The sequence below is a fragment of the Ranitomeya imitator genome, chromosome 4, assembly GCF_032444005.1.
Source record: "Ranitomeya imitator isolate aRanImi1 chromosome 4, aRanImi1.pri, whole genome shotgun sequence".
Taxonomy (NCBI): Eukaryota; Metazoa; Chordata; class Amphibia; order Anura; family Dendrobatidae; genus Ranitomeya; species Ranitomeya imitator.
Window position 1 is genome coordinate 635,086,331 of NC_091285.1, and position 23,503 is coordinate 635,109,833.

General features: G+C 43.1%; 1 protein-coding gene across 3 annotated transcripts in view; it reads left to right on the forward strand.

Moving 5' to 3' along the window:
- Positions 1 to 23,503, forward strand: part of ADGRL1 (adhesion G protein-coupled receptor L1) — a 465,551-nt gene that overhangs the window by 420,569 nt on the left and 21,479 nt on the right. For all 3 annotated transcript variants that reach the window (XM_069766790.1, XM_069766789.1, XM_069766791.1), the window contains 10 exons: positions 1,431 to 1,553; positions 3,112 to 3,317; positions 4,106 to 4,276; positions 4,655 to 4,864; positions 5,032 to 5,252; positions 5,812 to 5,878; positions 15,915 to 16,006; positions 16,141 to 16,309; positions 18,049 to 18,256; positions 18,367 to 18,492. In XM_069766790.1, the coding sequence (XP_069622891.1) occupies positions 1,431 to 1,553; positions 3,112 to 3,317; positions 4,106 to 4,276; positions 4,655 to 4,864; positions 5,032 to 5,252; positions 5,812 to 5,878; positions 15,915 to 16,006; positions 16,141 to 16,309; positions 18,049 to 18,256; positions 18,367 to 18,492 (1,593 nt within the window). The remainder of the gene's footprint in view (positions 1 to 1,430; positions 1,554 to 3,111; positions 3,318 to 4,105; positions 4,277 to 4,654; positions 4,865 to 5,031; positions 5,253 to 5,811; positions 5,879 to 15,914; positions 16,007 to 16,140; positions 16,310 to 18,048; positions 18,257 to 18,366; positions 18,493 to 23,503) is intronic.

Here is a 23,503-nt window from a genome sequence, read left to right on the forward strand (position 1 = left end):
CTCTGTCCATGAAAAACTCAGACATGTGCTCGGCCCCATAGACTAACATCAGTCTGAGTGTGATCGGATGTTTTGTCGGATCACACGCAGACAGAAAATACGGTCGTCTGCACAACCCCTTAAAAGGGGTGTCTCATCTTATTATATGGGTAAAATTGCAAAGTGCTTGTAGAAACAAGCAACGTTGCTACCGGTATTTATTTTTTATTAGCGATCCTTTCTGTTATGATATTTTATTCAATAGTTTACAGATCATTGCTAAGATTACCGACCACCTCTGGAATCTATGATAAGTAGTCAGTTTCCTATGCAAAGAGCGCATGCTTACAAGCTCTCTGCTGTACAGCTTTCAAGCACGGCTCTGAAGCAAGGCACCAGGGCCCGATGAAGCTCCCTCTGCTAGTAGCATCTGAGAACGCACAATATGTGCCAGTGGCTCAACCGTGCTGCCAGCAGGAAGTATCAATCTGCAGGAGCGCACCCCTCCACCGGCAAGCAGGAAGCTGGAAAGATGGGGAGCGTGCACTCCTGAAGACAACATGAGATAACCCCTCTAAGAATGCAATATATCTACGAAAACTGTCAGTCGAATGATTACTTGGGAAGACAGCTATCTCTTCCCAACTCCCACATTCATATGGAACTAAGTTAAGCAGTCATGTGTTTTCAACAGGGAGAGTATAAAACTTTGGCATCTCTGGTAGCAGCTTATCTCCACTTTAAACAAAAGGTTCAGCCATTGAAATTACAACTGGCTGTTCCTTCTTTCCCATGACATCAAATGTTCAAGGGAGTCTGGAGGGCCATCATAAACAACAGGTGGTCTTCTGGTCCTGCTAAATTTGGTTGGTTCGGCTGACATTCATCTATATGTCCAAGGGCCTTTGGGTTGTGATTAGTCTGGCATAATGGTTCTGGATTTATAAGATACATGACATGTTCATTTTTTAACCATTTCCCTGCAAATTATAAGGGATCCTGATCAATCCTATTGACCGTCAATGGGTTTGTCATGTATTTGTGTTTGAGAACAGTGCCTTACATTGACTATGCCAAAGCAGGCTGAAATAAAAGGACCTGTAAATGCCCGTACCGTGTCACCAAACTAGATGTCATGTTGTAAAACCCAACCAACCATTCAACAACCCCTGTTCTTTTATTAAGCGTAGCGTTAATCAACCCTGTATGTTTCCAGAGTAGCTTGTTAAATAAGTGATGTTTGCTTTGTGCCATCCTCCATGCTATCTCCAATGGTAATTCAACAAGGATCAGATTTGATGCTGATATTTCTGCAACTGAGAAACAGTTCTGTTGATGTGAATGGAGTTGTTTCAACAGCAAGTTCATGCATTTCTGCAAGATCCATTAAGATGAATGGGACAGTCTCAGCAATGTCTGAATTCGCCCTAACCGTCCATGTCTTCTCGTAGTGCTAGAAGTTTCTGTCATAAACACCGATGACCCCATCTCCGAGCTGATCTTCCCTCAAGACAACCACAGTGTCAGCTCTATCCAGCTGTCTGCCAGATCCATCAAGCAGAACAGTCGCAATGGTGAGATCTGTCATTATTTAGGTTGTGTTTCGCTTTGTAGAGAAGTCGTTGCTGAGATGGTGATGTCCTCTCTTTATTACATGCAGTAAATTATATCCTACATCTCGCCAGTACACATGGTTCAAAAGCTCCACTGCAAGAGGCAATATGGATTGAAATAAAAACAAAATTTTCGAAAACATGATCATTGCCTAAAAACTACTCGAGAAAATATTCAAAAACACAATTCATATAAAAACCAAATATTTTATTTACAAACAGACACTAAACAAAACTGAACACAGAAATTTGGAGGAGGCACAAGATACTAATACTAAAAGTAATATGCAGGGGCGATAAATTAATGTAATAATTTAATATATAATCAGCAGCGTTAAGGACAACCAAAGGGCATATTCAATGCCATAAATTAATCCAGATAAATGGATACATATCAGCCCTTGCAGGTATTCCAAATACTCAAAGTGCAAAGTGCATATAGCAGTCCCTGCCAATGTTTAAATAGTACAAAGTGCGAAGTGCAAACAATGATCCTTTACGGGTGCTCATGCTGACGTTCTGTGCCTCTACCCCACACTCCAACGCGCGTTTCACACTTGGCTTCATCAGGGAGTGGTACATAGGGGGGTCATGCTTGCCATTTATATAATAACGATCTACCTCAATCAAGATCGTTATTATATAAATGGCAAGCATGACCCCCCTATGTACCACTCCCTGACGAAGCAACATGTGAAACGCGCGTTGGAGTGTGGGGTTGAGGCACAGAACGTCAGCATGAGCACCGGTAAGGATCATTGTTTGCACTTCGCACTTTGTACTATTTAAACATGTATTTCTCTGGAATAAGACATCAGATCGTGCTATCAAGTTATCATTTCATTCAACTGTCCATGACCTATATGTACATATACATCGCTTAGGAGGATTGATCACTCCTTTTAAGCCAACAAAAAAAAACATTGAGGCTCAATTAACACGTATATTGCTGATCGGTTTGTGGAACATTTTCCTATGTCTAAAGCTGGTCATACACATTAGATGGCCATCGGTCAATGAAGCTTGAGCTGATTGTTTGGCCCGGCAGTCATCTCAGCCAACTCTCCCATACATAGGAGCGCTAATTTAGCCAGCACTCTTGTATTCTCTACGAAAAAGTCATCGCCAGGCTTGTTTGGTCACAGCTTATCTCCGAGAGAACAATGCAATCGGCAGTTCAAATCAGAGATTCTGAACCCGACAGCTCTCCTGATGATCAATTTTCTGGGACTTCCATACACATTAGAGTGTCGGCAAAACCTGTCAATATCAGTGTGTTTGGAGCATTAGTCTAATGTATATGGGGGCCTGTAGACAAAACTTTAGTACGAATGTGATCAGTTGATCAGTGTTGTTGGTGATTTTATAATTGTTTGTCAATAACTAATATCGTGCAAAACGGGTTGTCTTCAGCCTTTACTAGAATGATGCCAATATCTTACCATTTATCTTTATGTCACAATTCACTCTTCGACTTTGTGATCACTGCAGTTCCTGACTCCTTATATTTTCTTCTCAGGAGTTGTGAAAGTGGTGTTCATCCTGTACAATAATTTGGGCCTCTTCTTGTCCACGGAGAATTCCACTGTACGCTTTGGTGGAGAAGGCAGCTCCTCAGGACACTCTTTGGTGGTGAACTCACAGATCATCGCAGCTTCAATTAATAAGGCGTCCAGCAGGGTTTTCCTCATGGACCCTGTTATTTTTACACTACCACATTTACAGGTGAATGCAAAAATTTAAAGGAGGATAAGAGTGCACTGTATATGGAAGACAGAAACCAAGAGAATGAAAGAAATGGTTGTTTAGCAGCTGTAAAAGTTTGGGAAAATGAACAGATAAACCTCCGACATAAAGTCGGAAAAAAACACTGGGGAGACAGTGGTGGAGACTTAGCCAAGAGAATGTCAAATGACTATGACAACGGTGAAGCTGAGCTTTTAGGAAGACATTTACAAAAGGACAATTTGGCAGACAAAAAGGTTCCATGTATGGGCCAAATAGATTATTTTCAAGCTATGGAAATCTGGTAATTGGTATGGAAAATGGTAATGTACAGGATTGCCCTTTAGAGGGTCATTACTATTAAATCTGGCCATAACCATTGGATATTGGTTGTCAGATCCAATCAAAAAATGTGTGGAGAGTAGATGTGTTTGTAATGGAAGTAGCTTAATGGGATTTTGGACGAGTTTATATTTGAGCTTGGAGAGCAGAAAGATTCTGTAGTAGACTTTGTAGGTTGAAGTTTTTACAATACGCTGTTAGATTGTATAGGGGCAAAGTGGCTATATAGATTAGCTGAGCATTAATATGTCTGGAGGTCTCCCAACTCCCTCGATGAAAGATGTCGAAGGAAGGAGGGACACAACATGTTGGATTCCGGCATGTCCAAGTTTTTCAACAATAGTGTGCTAGCTGCTTGTTCCCATCTTTCTACTAAAACATGCATGCTTTTAGCATACCTTATATATATGTTAGGTTACTTTAACTTATTTGTTCCTGCTTTTCAGTCTAAAAACCACTTCAATGCCAACTGCACCTTCTGGAATTACTCTGAGCGCTCGATGTTGGGTTTTTGGTCAACACAGGGTTGTCGGTTGCTGCATACTAACAAGACCCACACGACCTGTGCGTGCAACCACCTAACTAATTTTGCTGTGCTGATGGCCCATAGAGACATGGTGAGCGCTCTGTTAATGTCATGATTTATTTCGTTTCGGAAGATTAAGATTTCATTACTTTAATAAAATATGACTTTAACTTCTCTTTTTAATTTGGTTCCTAGTGGGTTTCTTTCATAATCAGGGTTTCCTGTAAAGGTTTTACTGAACAGTTGGCACTGAGACCCTTAGTGACGTATAGCGTCCTATATAGCGTAAAATAATATATCACACATTATGACAATCAGAGCCGAGTTGTAGAAAATACACAATATTACACGGGTTGTTATAACAAACTGGGCCCTGCTAACTGTACATCATGGTTGTCCAGTTTTATTTTGGTGGATCTGTATAACAAATGTTGGATGATTTGGTAAAGCTAAATTTTTGTTTTCTCAGTACCAGGGTCGTATAAATGAGCTGCTTCTCTCGGTTATCTCCTGGGTGGGAATAGTGATCTCTCTGGTGTGTCTCGGAATCTGTATATCCACCTTCTGCTTCCTGAGGGGTCTTCAGACTGATAGAAACACCATCCATAAGAATTTGTGTGTTAGTCTGTTCCTGGCTGAACTTCTTTTCCTCACTGGTATCGACAAAACCCAGTATCAGGTACAACTATCTTGTTTTCCCTGAGCTTGAAACTCCAATACTCTAGACTGAAAGACATTTACCATTCCAACCTAATTTCTGATTCCATCTCTAAATGTTTACTGTCATTACCATTCCTCCAAATTGTGTCCAATGATTTGGTGGTAACCATGTTGTATTTTTTTAAGGTGGTTTGTCCCATTTTGGCTGGTCTCCTGCACTTCTTCAGTCTGTCGGCTTTCTCTTGGCTGTGTCTGGAGGGTGTTCAGCTTTATCTTATGTTGGTGGAAGTGTTTGAAACAGAACATTCCCGAAGGAAGTACTACTATCTGTGCGGCTACGTGTTTCCTGCTCTTGTGGTGGGGATCTCTGCAGCTGTGGACTACAGGAGCTACGGCACGGATAAGGCGTAAGACTTCCTCTGTCATCTACGATCTCGTATTCTATCCCAATATGTACACAGTGACCATGTATCTTCTACGATCTTGTATTTTATTCCAATATGTACCTTTATCTCATCCAACTTACAACATCTCTCCTATCTACTGTCATTAACATTCCTTCAAATCGTGTCCAACGATTTGGTGGTGACCATATTGTATCTTCTACAATCTTGTATTCTATCCTAAGAATTCTCATCCAACTTACACCATCTCCATCCTTGTTATTACATGTCTCGACATTCTCTTAATCCTTCGAGTGGTCCTTCTCCATCACAGTCCTTCATATTTAGTCATCTTTCTGATGGTCTCCATATTCTTTTCCCATGTAACTGCTCTCATAGACGGTCTTGTATTGTCTCAAACAATGTAATTTTGCCCTTAACCATTCTCCCTCATTCTTTGTAACTGCTCTGTGACTGCAAGTGTCTTCATCTCTCATTAATTACTTATCTGGATGTGGCTGTTTCTCTGCGTTTCTATCAATGTTCCTCACTGTCTGTTTTGCCGCTTCTCTTATTGTCACAGTTGCTGGCTGCGAGTTGATAATTATTTCATCTGGAGTTTTATTGGCCCGGTTTCCCTTGTTATTGTGGTGAGTAATGATACTGGTGTCCTTTCTCTTTAGCTCACTGTCACTGCTTAACTTTATCCGGCATTATGTTTTCTGCTCTCCTTTATGTCTCCTTTTTTTTCTCACTCTTCTACTCTTATGCTAAGCGTCACTACTCAAATAGTCCATTTTGCATAGGGTTAGGACTACACAGAGATATTCCATCACATCTAAGGATTGTCAATGTGGTTGAATTGTGATGCGCAACTGTAAAAAGTCTAAACCTTTAGAATTTGTGGTTTGCAAAAGTTGTATGTGACTTTGCCCCTTAGACTTCAATGTAAGTCATATATGTAATTGTAAATCACACGCAACATGTCTATTTATTTATTTTTTCTTACAGCCAAGTTGAACAGAACAGTCCAATGATAGGGATTCACGGACAGGTCACACCAATATTTTTGGTGCACAACACGTCTCTGTAGCCCTAACCTTACACAACTAGGCACATGTATCGTGTAGTCCGTGGGTTATGTTGCATCACTAATTGATTCCTATCCATGAGCAATAATTAAATCAGTGTATTCATAGGAAAGAAGGAACAAGATTTCCATCCTACTTATTTATGATCTTTGACCAAGTATCTGCAACTCTAAAAAGTTTTTTAAAGCCTCCTTCACACTTTTTGCAGTGTATTATTTTTTTATTTTAATTTGTTGTTTACAAGAATTTTTTATGGCACTTTTATAATTAAAAAAAAATAGGCAGAGAAAACGATCAGATCACAACTTCTATGCACAAATAATGATATAGATATTTCACCGGTGTCTTTGATGCATGAAAAGTGTAGCAGGACCGACTTTCCAGAATTGATCACGTAGAGTAGGTAGAATCCAGCACTCGCTTCTTTATTAATACATGCAAAAATAGCTCATTATAGAAAAGTTATTAAAACAGAAAAAAAACAATGAGTCTCAAGTGGATAGACTACCCTTCCTCATGGTACATGACCCAAATGCGTTTCAGGTGGTTAGATTAACCCTTACTCATAGCACACAACCCAAGCGCGTTTCCGATGGTTAGACTACCCTTACTCATGGTACATGAACCAAACGCATTTCAGGTGCTAAGACAACCCTTTGTCATGGTACATGGCTCAAATGCGTTTCAGGTGGTTAGACTACCCTTACTCATGGTACACGGCCCAAAAGCATTTCAGGTGGTTAGACTACTCTTACTCATGGTACACTGCTCAAACGCGTTTCAGGTGCTAAGACAACCCTTACTCATGGTACACGGTCCAAATGCGTTTTAGGTGGCTAGACTACCCTTACTTATGGTACACGGCCCAATTGCATTTCAGGTGCTAAGACTACCTTTACTCATGGTACACAGTCCAAACACATTTCAGCTAGTTAGACTACCCTGACTCATGGTACAAGGCACAAACGCGTTTCAGGTGGTTAGACTACCCTTCCTCATGGTAAATGACCCAAACGCGTTTCAGGTGGTAAGACTATCCTTACTCATGGTACACGGCTTAAACGCATTTCAGCAATATTAAACACGGCACTCTTGGCTTCTTGGAGGTGCGCAAGTTAGGTTTCCAACCCGTCAAATCAAAGCAATAAAATACTTGGCACTCAGGAGATCTTTATGCAGTCCCGGGAGTACGCGACCCCTGCTGTACGGCGCCGGTGCCCTTTGAGGATTCAGCGCTTTCGCCACTGCGAGCTTCTTGCCCTCCTACAGCGCTCTGCTCCCGCATTTCCAGATTCTTCAAGGCGCCTTCTCCTCCCGGACTTTGCCGATTGTTGGCACCCCTGTGGGCCCACATTTACTCTTCGTGTCTTCCAGTACTCCAAAAATTGTTTCTGATGAAGGTCTTTTGATTAGACCAAAAACGTTTAATGTTTGAGCTGGATGCACTAAATAAACGAATTGTTCACTTCTGATCATGCATAAAGATCTCCTGAGTGCCAAGTATTTTATTGCTTTAAACGCATTTCAGGTGGTTAGATTACCCTTACTCATGGTACACGGCCCAAAAGCATTTCAGGTGGTCAGACTACCCTTACTTATGGTACACTACTCAAACGAGTTTCAGGTGCTAAGACAACCCTTACTCATGGTACATGGCCCACCTGCATTTGAGGTGCTAAGACTACCTTTACTCATGGTACACAGCCCATTTCAGGTGGTAGACTACCCTTACTCACAGCACACAACCTAAACGCGTTACACGGCCCAAATGCGTTTCAGGTGGTTAAACTACCCTTACTCATGGTACATGATCCAAACGCGTTTCAGGTGCTAAGACAACCCTTTGTCATGGTACACAGCCCAAAAGCATTTCAGGTGGTTAGACTACCCTTACTCATGGTACAAGGCCCAAAAGCATTTCAGGTGGTTAGCCTACCTTTAAACATGGTACATTTTGTTAGTAATACGTACCTTGACTAAGGTTGGTATATACTCCTGAAACACATTGATATTTGTTTTTATACCTTTCCGATCATGTGCTATTTTTGGATGTATTCATTATTTAATTATATTAATTAATAAAAATAATAATAAGAAAGAATTGGAATTTTAATCGATCTCAAGTGCTAGATTCTCCCAGCTATTCATTATTTTTTTGCTTTTCTGAAGCCTTTGGGGAAAGTGTTACAGGAGAGGAACCAGCTACAGCTAATTTTTTGCTGTAAAAAAACACTAAAAAAATGTGATATTTTTGCAAAAAATAAGCACCAGCTTAGATAAGGATATACACATGCCTGGATAATTGCAAGGTTTATGAAATCTGCTTTGCGGTTTTCTATCTTCTCTCCTCTTTTCCGTAGACTCTTTCTCCTTCTATTGCTGGTTTCACACACATCATCGGTTTTTTTTTCTCATACGTGAGTGCTGGATTCATTTTTGATCCATGTGTCGCTTTTTACAACCTTGTTGAATATCTTTATTGTCGCATGAAGAAGAAAAAATGTCTTCTCCTACCAATTAAACAGTAAAGTACAGACAAATCAGAGATGACATCTGTGTGCTATTTTTTTCATGGAGCCATTGACGAGTTTTAATACATAGCGTGGATCAAAGTAGATGTCTACATTTTTTAAAATTTTTTATAACAATCGGTCGCAGAAAGTAAAGATGTGAAAAGGAGCATTCATTGTATTGGGTCCGTGATCTATTCGTAAAAATAACAGATAGCAAACGTACTAAACAAAAACTGTGAAAACCAATGTGTGAATGAGCCCTAAAAGATTGCACTGCTTTTCTGTATTTGCGGTTTTTCTCCTTTCTGTGCTGTTCTGGAGTCTTAGGTTAAGTTCTCACAATGAGTTTTTGGTGAGTTTTTGACGCTGCTTATTTTCGTTCCAGCACAGTGGATGGGATTTATAGAAATCTCAGATCCTCAATATGCCAATTTCTCTTGTTGGTACGCTGAGTTTTATGTGCAGATTTTTTTCCATACAATGACACACCAAAAAAAGACATAAAATGCAGCAAAAAAAAACCCCCACAAAAAACACGCAATGAATCTAATTTATTTAATAGGTACAAAGAATCTGCAACATCAAAAACTCATCTAAGGGTATGTGCACACGTTGCGGATTCTCTGCGGATCCGCAGCGTTTTTTTTGCGGTATAGAAACGCTGCAGATCCGTAATTGATTTACAATACATTGTAAATCAATGAGAAAAAAAATGCTGTGCACACTTTGCAGAAAATCCGCTGCGGAAACGGTGCGGTTTATAAGAAGTAGCATGCCACTTCTTTTTTGTGAATCTGCAGCGTTTTTGTACCCATTCCATTATAGAAAACTGCAGGGGTAAAAACCGCAGCAAATCAGGAAAAAGAAACGCAGCAAAAACGCACAAAAAAACAATGCGGAAACACACAAAAAACGCTGCGGAACCGCAGGTGCGTTTTCTGCCAGGAGAGGCAGAATCCGCACCAGAAATTCCTAAGCCTAATCCGCAACGTGTGCACAAAGCCTTAGGCTGCCGTCACTCTATCAGTATTTGGTCAGTATTTTACATCAGTATTTGTAAGCCAAAACCAGGAGTGGAACAATTAGAGGAAAAGTATAATAGAAACATATGCACCACTTCTGCATTTATCACCCACTCCTGGTTTTGGCTGAGAAATACTGAGGTAAAATACTGACCGAATACTGCTGGTGTGACGGCAGCCTTAGGCCGGCGTCACACTGGCGTTTAAAATGGCCGAGTGCAATGCGATAAAAAAATCGCATTGCACTTGGACCAATGTTAACATATGGGGCCGCTCCCAGCAGCCGACTTTTTGTCGGCCGTTTTTCTCGGTCCGAGACAATCGCAGCATGCTGCGATTGTCTTGGACCGAGGAAAACTCTCGGCTCACTCGCACCCATATAAGCCTATGAGTGCGAGTGAGACAGCGCACACCACTCGGATAACATCCGAGTGATGTGCGCTATAAGCGGACCCCAGCAATGGAGAGATGGAGAAATTCATTTCTCCGCCTCCTCCGCAGCTGTGATCCGATCCACCCTGTGCGAGAGAATCGGAGCACAGACGCATGACACTCGGCTCCTGCTCTGCTGCGAGCAGGAGCCAAGGGTCATTAGCATATCGCATCCGATGCAATACGCTAATGTGACCCCGGCCCTATACTCATCGCGGGAACGTAGCCTTTAGGATTTTGCTGGGTTTTTGTAAATATAGTTTAGTCATTGCATAATTGAAAGTTATACAACTTTTTTTAATTTACTTTGGTCAAATGTATCCACTACCTTAGCTCATTAAGGACATAATGCAATTGCAGCAAACCACCAGCTGTGAAAAATATTAGGAGTGTGCGGGTTTTCGCCCACAGACAACAGAGATCTCAAAAATGGTGACAAAATTAAACAAATATGTATTAAAAAGTTTCAGCACTTTTCATTATTAAATAAATTAAATAATTAAATAACATTTATTAATATAAAACCCTGAGAGTGCAAGTCTTGCAGATTGCAAATTGAGAATATTTGAGATATAGTAATTAAGGAATCACCAGACATCTCAAATATCATTAATTTCACTTTACCAAAAACAGTCCCCTAACAACAAAAACCTGATTCTAGAAACCACTTTGGACATGGACTATGGCTTAGGCCGGTTTCACACGTCAGTGTCTCCGGTACGTGAGGTGACAGCTTCCTCACGTACCGGAGCCACTGACACACGTAGACACATAAAAATCAATGCATCTGTGCAGATGTCATTGATTTTTTGCGGACCGTGTCTCCGTGTGCCAAACACGTAGACATGTCAGTGTTCGTGGGAGCGCACGTATTACACGGATCTATTAAAGTCAATGGGTCCGTGTAAAAGACGTACCGCACACGGACGTTGTCCGTGTGCAGTCCGTGTGACGTGCAGGGGACAGCGCTACAGTAAGCGCTGTCCCCCCCACTGGTGCTGAAGCCCCGATTCATATCTTCCCTACAGCAGCGTTTGCTGCAGAGAAGATATGAATAATAGTGTTTAAAATAAAGGGGTGGAGGGGTGGAGCCGCATATTCATCAATATAATCGGCGGCCCCACGTGACCGCATAAAGGAGAAGATGCGACCAGAACAGGAAGCAGCGCCGCGAGGGAGCGAGCCGGGTGAGTATTTTCAGAACAGCGGGGGGGGGGGGCGCACCGGGAGTGGGAGGTCGATGGGCACATAGATCTTTATTTTAAACACTATTATTCATATCTTCTCTGCAGCAAACGCTGCTGCAGGGAAGATATGTGTTATGACCTGGTGGTCAGGACAATAATGGACCTGGTGGTTAAGAGCACACAGAATGACCTGATAGTTACTGATAATAAAGGACGAGCTCTGGGACGTGGGAACTCTGCTGACCGCAATCCCTAATCCTATCACACACACTAGAAATTGCCGTGGATTGCTCCGAACGCTCCCTATGCAACTCGGCACAGCCTAAGGAACTAGCTAGCCCTGAAGATAGAAAAATAAAGCCTACCTTGCCTCAGAAAAATTCCCCAAAGGAAAAGGCAGCCCCCCACATATAATGACTGTGAGTAAAGATGAAAATACAAACACAGAGATGAAATAGATTTAGCAAAGTGAGGCCCGACTTACTGAACAGACTGAGGATAGGAAAGGTTGCTTTGCGGTCAGCACAAAAACCTACAAAAAGACCACGCAGAGGGCGCAAAAAGACCCTCCGCACCGACTCACGGTGCGGAGGCGCTCCCTCTGCGTCCCAGAGCTTCCAGCAAGCAGGACGACAATAAAAATAGCAAGCTGGATAGAAAAATAGCAAACCAAAGAAAAACTAGCAGGAACTTAGCTTCTGCTGGGAAGACAGGTCACAAGAACGATCCAGGAGTGAACAAGACCAATACTGGAACATTGACAGGTGGCATGGAGCAAAGATCTAAGTGGAGTTAAATAGAGCAGCCAGCTAACAAATTAACCTCGTCACCTGTGGAAGGAAACTCAGAAACACCCACCAGAGGAAGTCCATGGACAGAACCAGCCGAAGTACCATTCATGACCACAGGAGGGAGCCCGACAACAGAATTCACAACAGATATGATTCGGGGCTTCAGCACCAGATGCTGGTACGTGTGGTACCCAGCACGGTGCGTGTGGTACCCAGTGGGCACACGGGCGGCACACGTGTGCCGCACGCGTGCCACACTGATGTGCCACAGAAACGTAGGGGCACACGGACACGGATAATTCCGGTACCGATTTTTTTCCGGTACCGGAATTATCTGGACGTGTGAAACCGGCCTTAAAGGGGTTGTCAGGTCTAAAACGACTAGTCTGCAGTCACTCTATGTGACTGCAGTCTTGTGAATCCTCGCATCGCACACACTGTGAGGATTCCACTTGTGAATCCTCGCATCGCGCACACTGCACACTGTGAGAATTCCACTTGTGAATCCTTGCATCGCACACACTGCACACTGTGAAGATTCAACTTGTGAATCCTCGCATCGCGCACATTGCACTCTGTGAGGATTCGACTTGTAAATCCTCGCATCGTGCACACTGCACACTGTGAAGATTCGACTTTTGAATCCTAGCATCACGCACACTGCGAGGATTCTACTTGTGAATCCTCGCATCGCACACACTGCACACTGTGAGGATTCGAATTGTGAATCCTCGCATCACGCACACTGCACACTGTGAGGATTCGACTTGTGAATCCTCGCATCGAATACACTGCACACTGTGAAAATTCAACTTGTAAATCCTCGCATCGCGCACACTGCAAATTGTGAGGATTCGAATTGTGAATCCTCGCATCGCACAAACTGCACACTGTGAGGATTCCACTTGTGACTCCTCGCATCATGCACACTGCACACTGTGAGGATTCGACTTGTGAATCCTCGCATCACACACACTGCACACTGTGAGGATTCGACTTGTGAATCCTCGCATCGAACACACTGCACACTGTGAAGATTCAACTTGTCAATCCTCGCATCGCGCACACTGCAAACTGTGAGGATTCGAATTGTGAATCCTCGCATTGCACAAACTGCACACTGTGAGGATTCCACTTGTGACTCCTCCCGTCGTGCACACTGCACACTGTGGGGATTTGACTTGTGAATCTTCGCATCGCGCACACTGTGAGGATTCGACTTGTGAATCCTCACATCGCGCACACTGCACACTATGAGGATTCGACTTGTGAATCCTCACATCGCGCACACTGTGAGGATTCGACTTGTGAATCCTCGCATTACGCACACTGCACACTGTGAGAATTCAACTTGTGAATCCTCGCATCGCGCACACTGCACACTGTGAGGATTCGACTTGTGAATCCTCGCATCGCACACACTGCACACTGTGAAGATTCAACTTGTGAATCCTTGCATTGCGCACACTGCACACTGTGAGGATTCGACTTGTGAATCCTCGCATCGCACATACTGCACACTGTGAAGATTCAACTTGTGAATCCTTGCATTGCGCACACTGCACACTGTGAGGATTCGACTTGTGAATCCTCACATCGCGCACACTGTGAGGATTCGACTTGTGAATCCTCGCATTACGCACACTGCACACTGTGAGAATTCAACTTGTGAATCCTCGCATTGCGCACACTGCACACTGTGAGGATTCGACTTGTGAATCCTCGCATCGCACACACTGCACACTGTGAAGATTCAACTTGTGAATCCTTGCATTGCGCACACTGCACACTGTGAGGATTCGACTTGTGAATCCTCGCATCGCACATACTGCACACTGTGAGGATTCAATTTGTGAATCCTCGCATCGCACACACTGCACACTGTGAAGATTCAACTTGTGAATCCTCACATCGCGCACACTGCATACTGTGAGGATTCGACTTGTGAATCCTCGCATCATGCACACTGAGGATTCGAATTGTGAATCCTCGCATCGCACACACTGCACACTGTGAGGATTCGACTTGTGAATCTTCGCATCGTGCACACTGCACACTGTGAGGATTCGACTTGTGAATCCTCGCATCGCACAGACTGCATACTGTGAGGATTCGACTTGTGAATCCTCGCATCGCACACACTGCACACTGTGAGGATTCGATTTGTGAATCCTCGCATCGCACACACTGCACACTGTGAAGATTCAACTTGTGAATCCTCGCATCGTGCACACTGTGAGGATTCGAATTGTGAATCCTCGCATCGCACACCTCACACTGTGAGGATTCGACTTGTGAATCTTCGCATCGTGCACACTGCACACTGTGAGGATTCCACTTGTGAATCCTCGCATCGCGCACACTGCACACTGTGAGGACTCTCTGGTGTGAGCACCGGGAATGGCAGGCACGTGACCAAAAGAATGCGACACGCAAAATCCGACTTGATTGTTTCCGGCCTCAAGTAATACACTTGCATTGAACGGGCAGAGTTGCATCCGATTTCAGATTCTGTCATTGAAAAAGATCGGTCACCAGCATTGCCCCCATTGACTAACATTGGCCCGAGTGCTACCCGATAAAAAAATCAGACAGTGCTCGTCCGATGTATACGGCGGTGTGAGCGAGCCCTAAAGGACAAACTCAGCGCTACTACACCTGTACTGTGTAGAGACGCTCGAGTCTCATGTGTAGCTCTGAAGGATACAAGTACGGCACATCTGTTACTGACTTTCTTGCTTTTGAGAAGTTAATTTCAACCATCAGGTCTTAACCAAATGATGCTTGTAATAAAAATGTAAAAATTAAAGGGGAAAAAAATGACAATAGTTCCCTCCTAGGACCAATTAGGTATTTTAATTAATATACAGTTTTCAATACAGCTTAAGGGTTGTATTTTTTAAGTGATGGCAGACTGACTCCGCTGGAGCAGAACTTTGATGGCAGATCGGCCCTGCGGCGTTCTAAGGCGCAGCCTCCGTATGTTTTCTACTACACTAAGACTTGCTCTGACAAGGGCATTTTACACTTGTGGCAAAATATGGATATCATTCTGTATGCAGGTCCAGGTTCAGGTTGGAGAGAGTTTGTGGGAAGTGTTCTAGTCTTTCATGCCACGTTCATTTATTTTATGTTTTACATATTTTCTTAAGCTCTGCATAATTATGAGAAGATACAGAATTCAACCACCAAACATAAAAAGAATTGCTGGGCTGAAAGTAACCCTATATGAATGACATAGGTGATAATGGGGTGGAGAACCCCTCTACTATGGGTGGGGCAAAGTCAGGTTTGTGCCATCCCCTGTACCAAAATCGAGATGTAATTTTGAGTAGGACTATGCTGTCCACAGGGACAGGTGGACATACCATTGGTGCCGCCTGGGCACTCGTAGAAGGGCCCAAGAGGTAAGGGGGCCACCTCCACCTCCAGATCCAGGTTGGTTTGTGATGAGGTATTAGGCTGCTAAGGGCCCATATATTGTTGTTGCACAAAGGCCCTCTTCTGTTTGGTGGTTTCTCCTGTAACTGGACAACGGACTGAGGAATTGTCCCAATAGTCATTGAATGGGGCCGGCAGGGGCCTCCTTTCCTACATTACCATGTATCTCCCCATTTCTCCCATGTAAAATCTATATTTTTTCACTCCAGGTGAACCTTCTGATCCTCTTGGTCACTCTTCACAAGATGCTTCGCTCCTCTTCTGTCCTAAAGCCGGATTCCAGCCGCCTGGAGAACATCAAGTGAGAGCTCTTGGCAAATCCTACATCTTCTCTTCTCCCGTGTTCCCCCCTACTCTCCATGCTTTCGCCTTCGTCCTTTCTTATTAGTTATGTTTTCAAGAACATATGCGTTTTTTTGTTTTCTCTTTCCTCAGGTCCTGGGCTTTGGGAGCCGTCACGTTGCTCTTCCTTCTTGGTCTCACTTGGGCATTCGGACTTCTGTTCATTAATAAGGAGTCTCTGGTTCTGGCTTATCTCTTTACGACCTTTAATGCTCTGCAAGGCTTGTTCATCTTTATCTTCCATTGCGCTCTCCAGAAGAAGGTAAGCGTTCAGGGCATCACATCTGTAACATGAAGCTTGCGGGGAATCTCACAAATAACATGGCCTTAGCTGAAGGACACTCCACTGCAATTATACTCTCCAGAAACCGATAATGGCAAACACACAATGTAAGATCAGTATGAGAGCTCCACCACTGCAAATTGCCGAGATATACGGCACAGAAATCACCGTACTGAAAAAAACGTTACATCTTAAAAACATTGAGCACTACTAGTTTGTAAAAACTACTGTAGCTATCCCATTTGAAAGCAGCATGATGTAGAAGCTGAGCCCCTGATACCAATGATGTATCACTTACTTTAGTGCTTGCAGTAGTTTTGATTAAAAAACATTTATCTGTTACCGATCTAGCAGTGCTCTGAATGCTGAGCTCTGTGTAATTCCATCAACATCACTGGCAGCTTTCTATGTATACTGTGCATAGGCAGAAAGCTAACAATCAGTAGTGGGGGTGTGGTTGGACTACCTGACAGCAGCTTTACTAGTCCTGTAGTGAGAATCTCCTGTTGAAAAAATAGTGGCACCATACAAAATTACAGCAAGCAGCCCAGTAAGTGACACATCGCTGGAATCAGGGTATCTGTCCCTACATTATGCTGTTCTTAGATTAGGTAGTAAAAACTTGGTGACAGAGTCCCTTTAATTATCATAACAACATTCCAAAGTTATGAATTTTTGTAATATACTTCATTACCTAATTTTGTTTCCTTTTTTCCCCAGAATATTACGCTGCAGTGCTGCTTCAATGGCCAATTTATGCTGCTTTAGAAGTGCCTTTCGACTGCTGCTCTGCAAAAATCCATATACCATATTAAGTCAGTTTGTGTACTGGGATACCTCTATTGGAGCCTTTATGCTCCCCACCCCTGTACTCAGACAGGGGAATTTCCATACACAAACTGTTTGAATATAGTGTGAAGATATTGCAGAGCAGCTGTTGAAAGCAGCTTCTAAAAGGACATATCCTGGTCATTAAGACAGCAGTGCAGCATAATGTTCTGGGACAGAAGGAAGCAAAATTAGGTAATAAAGTATATTACAAAAATTCATAACTTTGCAACAGATGGAAGATAGCTATATAAAACGTTTACAAATGGTACTCTCCCGAGAACTGTTCTGCAGTCTGTGCAAGCTTGATACAACTCTCCACACCATGGTCAAATCATCCAATGCTCCAAAATCCAAAGCACCAGACATTCTCCTCCGATTAATCGATTTAATAAGTTACAGCATACACAGAACAAATAAGATGCAACGTTTCAGCCACATAGGGCCTTCGTCAAGCCATAAGTGTACACTTCCTTTCACTTATGGCTTGACAAAGGCACCATGTGGCTGAAACGTTGCATGTTATTTGCTCTGAGTATGCTGTAACTTAATAAACCAATTGATTAGAGGAAAATGTCTGGTTCCTTGGATTTTGGACCCTTATATAAAACATGTTTAGCTACTCTTTACAAGATTTTTACCTGGTCCATATATGTATTATATTCTAAAATAGTACATAGGGCTGTGGGTGTCAGGGCTTTCTGGGAACGGTCACTTTTCAGCAGTGAGAACCACGGGTTGGGAACACTGCACAGCACCATTGTATAGTTTCTATAGGACCTCACACCAAACCACAGATGGTGCTGAGGGATGCTTGGATATCGAGGAGTCAGGATGCCCCAGAATTGTGCTACCTCAATGTTAATATTGTGAATCCGCTGCCCATACAGGTACATAAAGAGTACAGTAAATGTCTGAGACACTCATACTGTTGCGTGAGGGGCCCAGGAGCTGAACATGGCACTTTGAAGTCAACCGTTAATAGTCGATATTACACCCAGAGCCGAATCCGCAGGATGTGGAACGACACAGTGAGGAAACAGACAGAATCGTCCTTCATTGCTGGAGACCTTAACAGCACCCCGACTCTCAACAGAGGTGAGCATCAGCGGTTGCCGATGTCTTAAATACGGTATTACAAGACATTTCCTTATGTCTTCCTGGTCCTGGATCCAGAAGACTGACTATTGTTTATCGTCTCCCCCCAGGCACAATGGGAAACCACTTGCTGACAAATCCTGTGTTGCAGAGTCGTGTTGGCAGCAGCCCGTACAACACGCTGATCACCGAGTCAGTGGGCTTCAGTCCATCTTCCCCAGGATACAATGCCACTGGTGAGATTGATTACTTGAAGCGAGAACAATTTTGTTTTTTCAGCAATTTATGATTTTTAGAAGGAATTTTTGTCAAATAAAACAAAACTTCACAAAAATGAACCTAAAAAAGTATTCTCTGTCGTGGGACAAGTAAGAATCCTCCTCACAGGCCTTGTCATAACTCACACCGGCTCCTTCGTTACTCCATTTTTAAGAAATGATTAGTTTTGCAAAGTTAATCAATTGTAAAGTGACACGTAATGTCAGACATCACGACATTGCGACGACCATTACCTCTTAATTCCAGGTGGTCGATACAGGCAGTGAAGGCTTGCATATGAAATTTACATCTTGGGACGGGGCCAGTTTTATAGAAAATTGAGTCCTTGGCAAAAAGCAAAGTAGGGTCCTCAATATTCTTAACAGCTGTTCTTGTTTTATATATATATATATATATATATATATATATATATATATATATATATACACAGTACAGACCAAAAGTTTGGACACACCTTCTCATTTAAAGATTTTTCTGTATTTTCATGACTATGAAAATTGTACATTCACACTGAAGGCATCAAAACTATGAATTAACACATGTGGAATTATATACTTAACAAAAAAGTGTGAAACAACTGAAAATTATGTCTTATATTCTAGGTTCTTCAAAGTAACCACCTTTTGCTAAGATGACTGCTTTGCACATTCTTGGCATTCTCTTGATGAGCTTCAAGAGGTAGTCACCGGGAATGGTTTTTACTTCACAGGTGTGCCCTGTCAGGTTTAATAAGTGGGATTACATGCCTTATAAATGGGGTTGGGACCATCAGTTGTGTTGTGCAGAAGTCTGGTGGATACACAGCTGATAGTCCTACTGAATAGACTGTTAGAATTTGTATTATGGCAAGAAAAAAGCAGCTAAGTAAAGAAAAATGAGTGGCCATCATTACTTTAAGAAATTAAGGTCAGTCAGTCCGAAAAATTGGGAAAACTTTGAAAGTGTCCCCAAGTGCAGTGGCAAAAACCATCAAGCGCTACAAAGAAACTGGCTCACATGAGGACCGCCCCAGGAAAGGAAGACCAAGAGTCACCTCTGCTTCTGAGGATAAGTTTATCCGAGTCACCAGCCTTAGAATTCGCAGGTTAACAGCAGCTCAGATTAGAGACCAGGTCTATGCCACACAGAGTTCTAGCAGCAGACACATCTCTACAACAACTGTTAAGAGGAGACTTTGTGCAGCAGGCCTTCATGGTAAAATAGCTGCTAGGAAACCACTGCTAAGGACAGGTAACAAGCAGAAGAGACTTGTTTGGGCTAAAGAACACAAGGAATGGACATTAGACCAGTGGAAATCTCTGCTTTGGTCTGATGAGTCCAAATTTGAGATTTTTGGTTCCAACCACTGTGTCATTGTGCGACGCAGAAAAGGTGAATGGATGGACTCTACATGCCTGGTTCCCACTGTGAAGCATGGAGGAGGAGGTGTGATGGTGTGGGGGTGCTTTGCTGGTGACACTGTTGTGGATTTATTCAAAATTTAAGGCATACTGAACCAGCATGGCTACCACAGCATCTTGCAGCGGCATCCTATACCATCCAGTTTACGTTTAGTTGGACCATCATTTATTTTTCAACAGTACAATGACCCCAAACACACCTCCAGGCTGTGTAAGGGCTATTTGACCAAGAAGGAGAGTGATGGGGTGCTACGCCAGATGACCTGGCCTCCACAGTCACCAGACCTAAACCCAATCGAGATGGTTTGGGGTGAGCTGGACCGCAGAGTGAAGGCAAAAGGGCCAACAACTGCTAAGCATCTCTGGGAACTCCTTCAAAATTGTTGGAAGACCATTCCCGGTGACTACCTCTTGAAGCTCATCAAGAGAATGCCAAGAGTGTGCAAAGCAGTCATCAAAGCAAAAGGTGGCTACTTTGAGGAACCTAGAATATAAGACATATTTTCAGTTGTTTCACACTTTTTTGTTAAGTATATAATTCCACATGTGTTAATTCATAGTTTTGATGCCTTCAGTGTGAATGTACAATTTTCATAGTCATGAAAATACAGAAAAATATTTAAATGAGAAGGTGTGTCCAAACTTTTGGTCTGTACTGTATGGATAGATAGATAGATAGACAGATAGATAGATAGATAGATAGATAAATAGATAGATAGATAGATAGATAGATAGATAGATAGATAGATAGATAGATAAGAGTTTTGGGCAAAGCCAGCTCACTGCTTTGAAGAAACAGGAATACATCCAACCTGTGGTTACAGTTCGCATGGAAAACGGATTGGGATAAATCCACAAATGTAAAGAAAAAACGTTTTGTTTCTCCAGTGATCAGTCCAATGGTAGAGTAAAATATACCTTTTATTTATCCATTAAAAACTTCCAGATTTCTTCAATAACAGTATTGCATACATTCAATCCCTAACGGGCGACATGTTTCGGCACCACATGTGGCTTCCTCCAGGTCCATATATATATAATGTTTATATAGCGATACATATGTACTTTTACCCAACTATTGATTCAAAAACAAATAAAACCTACATATCAGTGACCAAATAATAAAACCGCCAAACAACAGCTAAATAATACTTCCATACAGGATCCAAATACTAGTAAAATAATTCTATTTAATGCCCATGTAACAATATTTCCCACACATATTTGCTCTGCAGTCTAAATAAATAGTTGCTCTCTATCTTACTTCACCACCTCCCCTCTCCCTCTATGCGACCACCATCTGCTCACCTTCTCATCTCTGTCCTCCTCTCCGGTCACTCATGTCCAGCAACATGCGCACCCCCGCAGAAACCTCGCACACCTAGACACCCACACACTCTCTGACTCCATCCTACCACTGGCATCCATATCCTCACTCCACGACACAGACAGTGCTGCTGCTTTCTACAATGCCACTCTCACATCAGTTATTGACACAATTGCTCCTCTCGTCCATGGCAGAGTGCGACGTATCACAACCCTGGCACAATAACACCACTAAAAAGCCCCGGCAAGTGTCCAGGGTTGCGGAGCGGCGTTGGAAGAAAACACTTGCAAGACGACTTCACTGTATTCAAACAAGCAACACTCGCTTTTAAATCTGCTCTCACCTCTGCTACACAGGCCTACTTCACAACCCTCGTATCTTCCCTATCCTACAACCCCAAACAGTTATTCAAAACTTTTAACAATCACGCCTATCCTTAAAAAGCCAACCCTCGATCAACCCATTCGCTTCCAAACTCCTGGAGCAGCACGTCCACGCTGAACTTTCCTCCCACCTCTCATCTAACTTGCTCTTTGACAATCTACAATCTGGTTTTCGCCCCCATCACTCAACTGAGACAGCCCTGACCAAAATCACTGACGACCTATTTACCACCAAAGCTAATGGACAATACTCTGTACTGCTCCTTCTAGACCTGTCCTCTCCTTTCGACACAGTTGACCACTGCCTCCTGCTACAGATCCTCTCCTCCTTTGGCATCAAAGACCTCGCCCTATCCTGGATCGCCTCATACCTTTCCAACCGCACATTCAGCGTCTCCCACTCCCATACTACCTCCTCATCCCACTCTCTCTCTGTTGGAGTCCCTCAAGGCTCTTTTCTAGGACCCCTACTCTTCTCAATCTATACACTTGGCCTGGGACAACTCATAAAGTTCCATGGATTCCAGTATCACCTCTATGCTGATGACACTCAGATCTAGCTCTCTGGCCCAGACGTCACCACTCTGCTGTCCAGAATCCCAGAGTACCTATCAGCCATATCCTCCTTCTCCTCTCGCTTCCTAAAACTCAATGTGGACAAATCTGAACTCATCATCTTTCCTCCATCCCATAGATCTTCCTTACCTGACCTATCTATCGCAATCAATGACATCATTCTTTTCCCCGTACTGGAAGTCCGCTGCCTCAGAGTAACCTTCCACTCTGCCCTGTCCTTCAAACCGCACATCCAAGCTCTTTCCACCTCCTGTCGCCTCCAGCTCAAAAATATCTCCAGAATCTGTCCTTTCCTCAACTGTCAATCTACTAAAATGTGCATGCCCTCATCATCTCCCGCCTTGACTACTGCAACATCCTTTTCTGCGGCCTCCCTGCTAACACCCTTGCACCTCTCCAGTCCATCCTTAACTCTGCTGCCCGACTAATTCATCTCTCTCCTCGCTACTCCTCCGCTTCCCCCCTCTGCAAATCTATTCACTGGCTCCCATTCCCTCAGCGTATCCAGTTCAAATTACTAATACTGACCTACAAAACCATCCATAACCTGTCTCCTCCATATATCTCTGAGCTAATCTCCCAATATCTTCCCTCACGTAATCTCCGGTCCTCCCAAGACCTCCTTCTCTCCTCCACACTTATTCGCTCCTCATCCAATCGCCTCCAAGACTTCTCCCGAATATCCCCCATCCTCTGGAATTCTGTGCCCCAACACATCCGACTATCAACCACATTTGGATCCGTCAGACGGAACCTGAAGACCCATTTCTTCAGGAAAGCCTACAGCCTGCACTGACCCCACTGCCTCCTCATCACTACCGAAGCTGCCGCCTCACCAACACAGGAGCTATTGCAACCCTCCTTCCCCATAATCCTGTAGAATGTAAGCCCGCAAGGGCAGGGTCCTCGCCCCTCTGTATCAGTCTGTCATTGTTAGTTTGTTTACTGTAAGTGATATCTGTAACTTGTATGTAACCCATTCTCATGTAAAGCACCATGGATTCAATGGTGCTATATAAATAAATAATAATAATAATAATAATAAATAATACTGCCATACAATCCTGCCTATACAGTGAAAGGGTCTGATGTGGTCAAGGGTGCTGAAGTTTCTCTTTAAAATGGGTTGTCCAGCCTTAGGCAACAAGTTTGCAGTAACTCTGTGTGACGGCAGACTTGTGAATCCTCACATTGGATTCACAAGTATTCTCCGGTGCTGGGACCGGAATATAATGCGTCCGCCAGTTTGCAATTTGCATACTTCCGGATGCATTCCAACTAG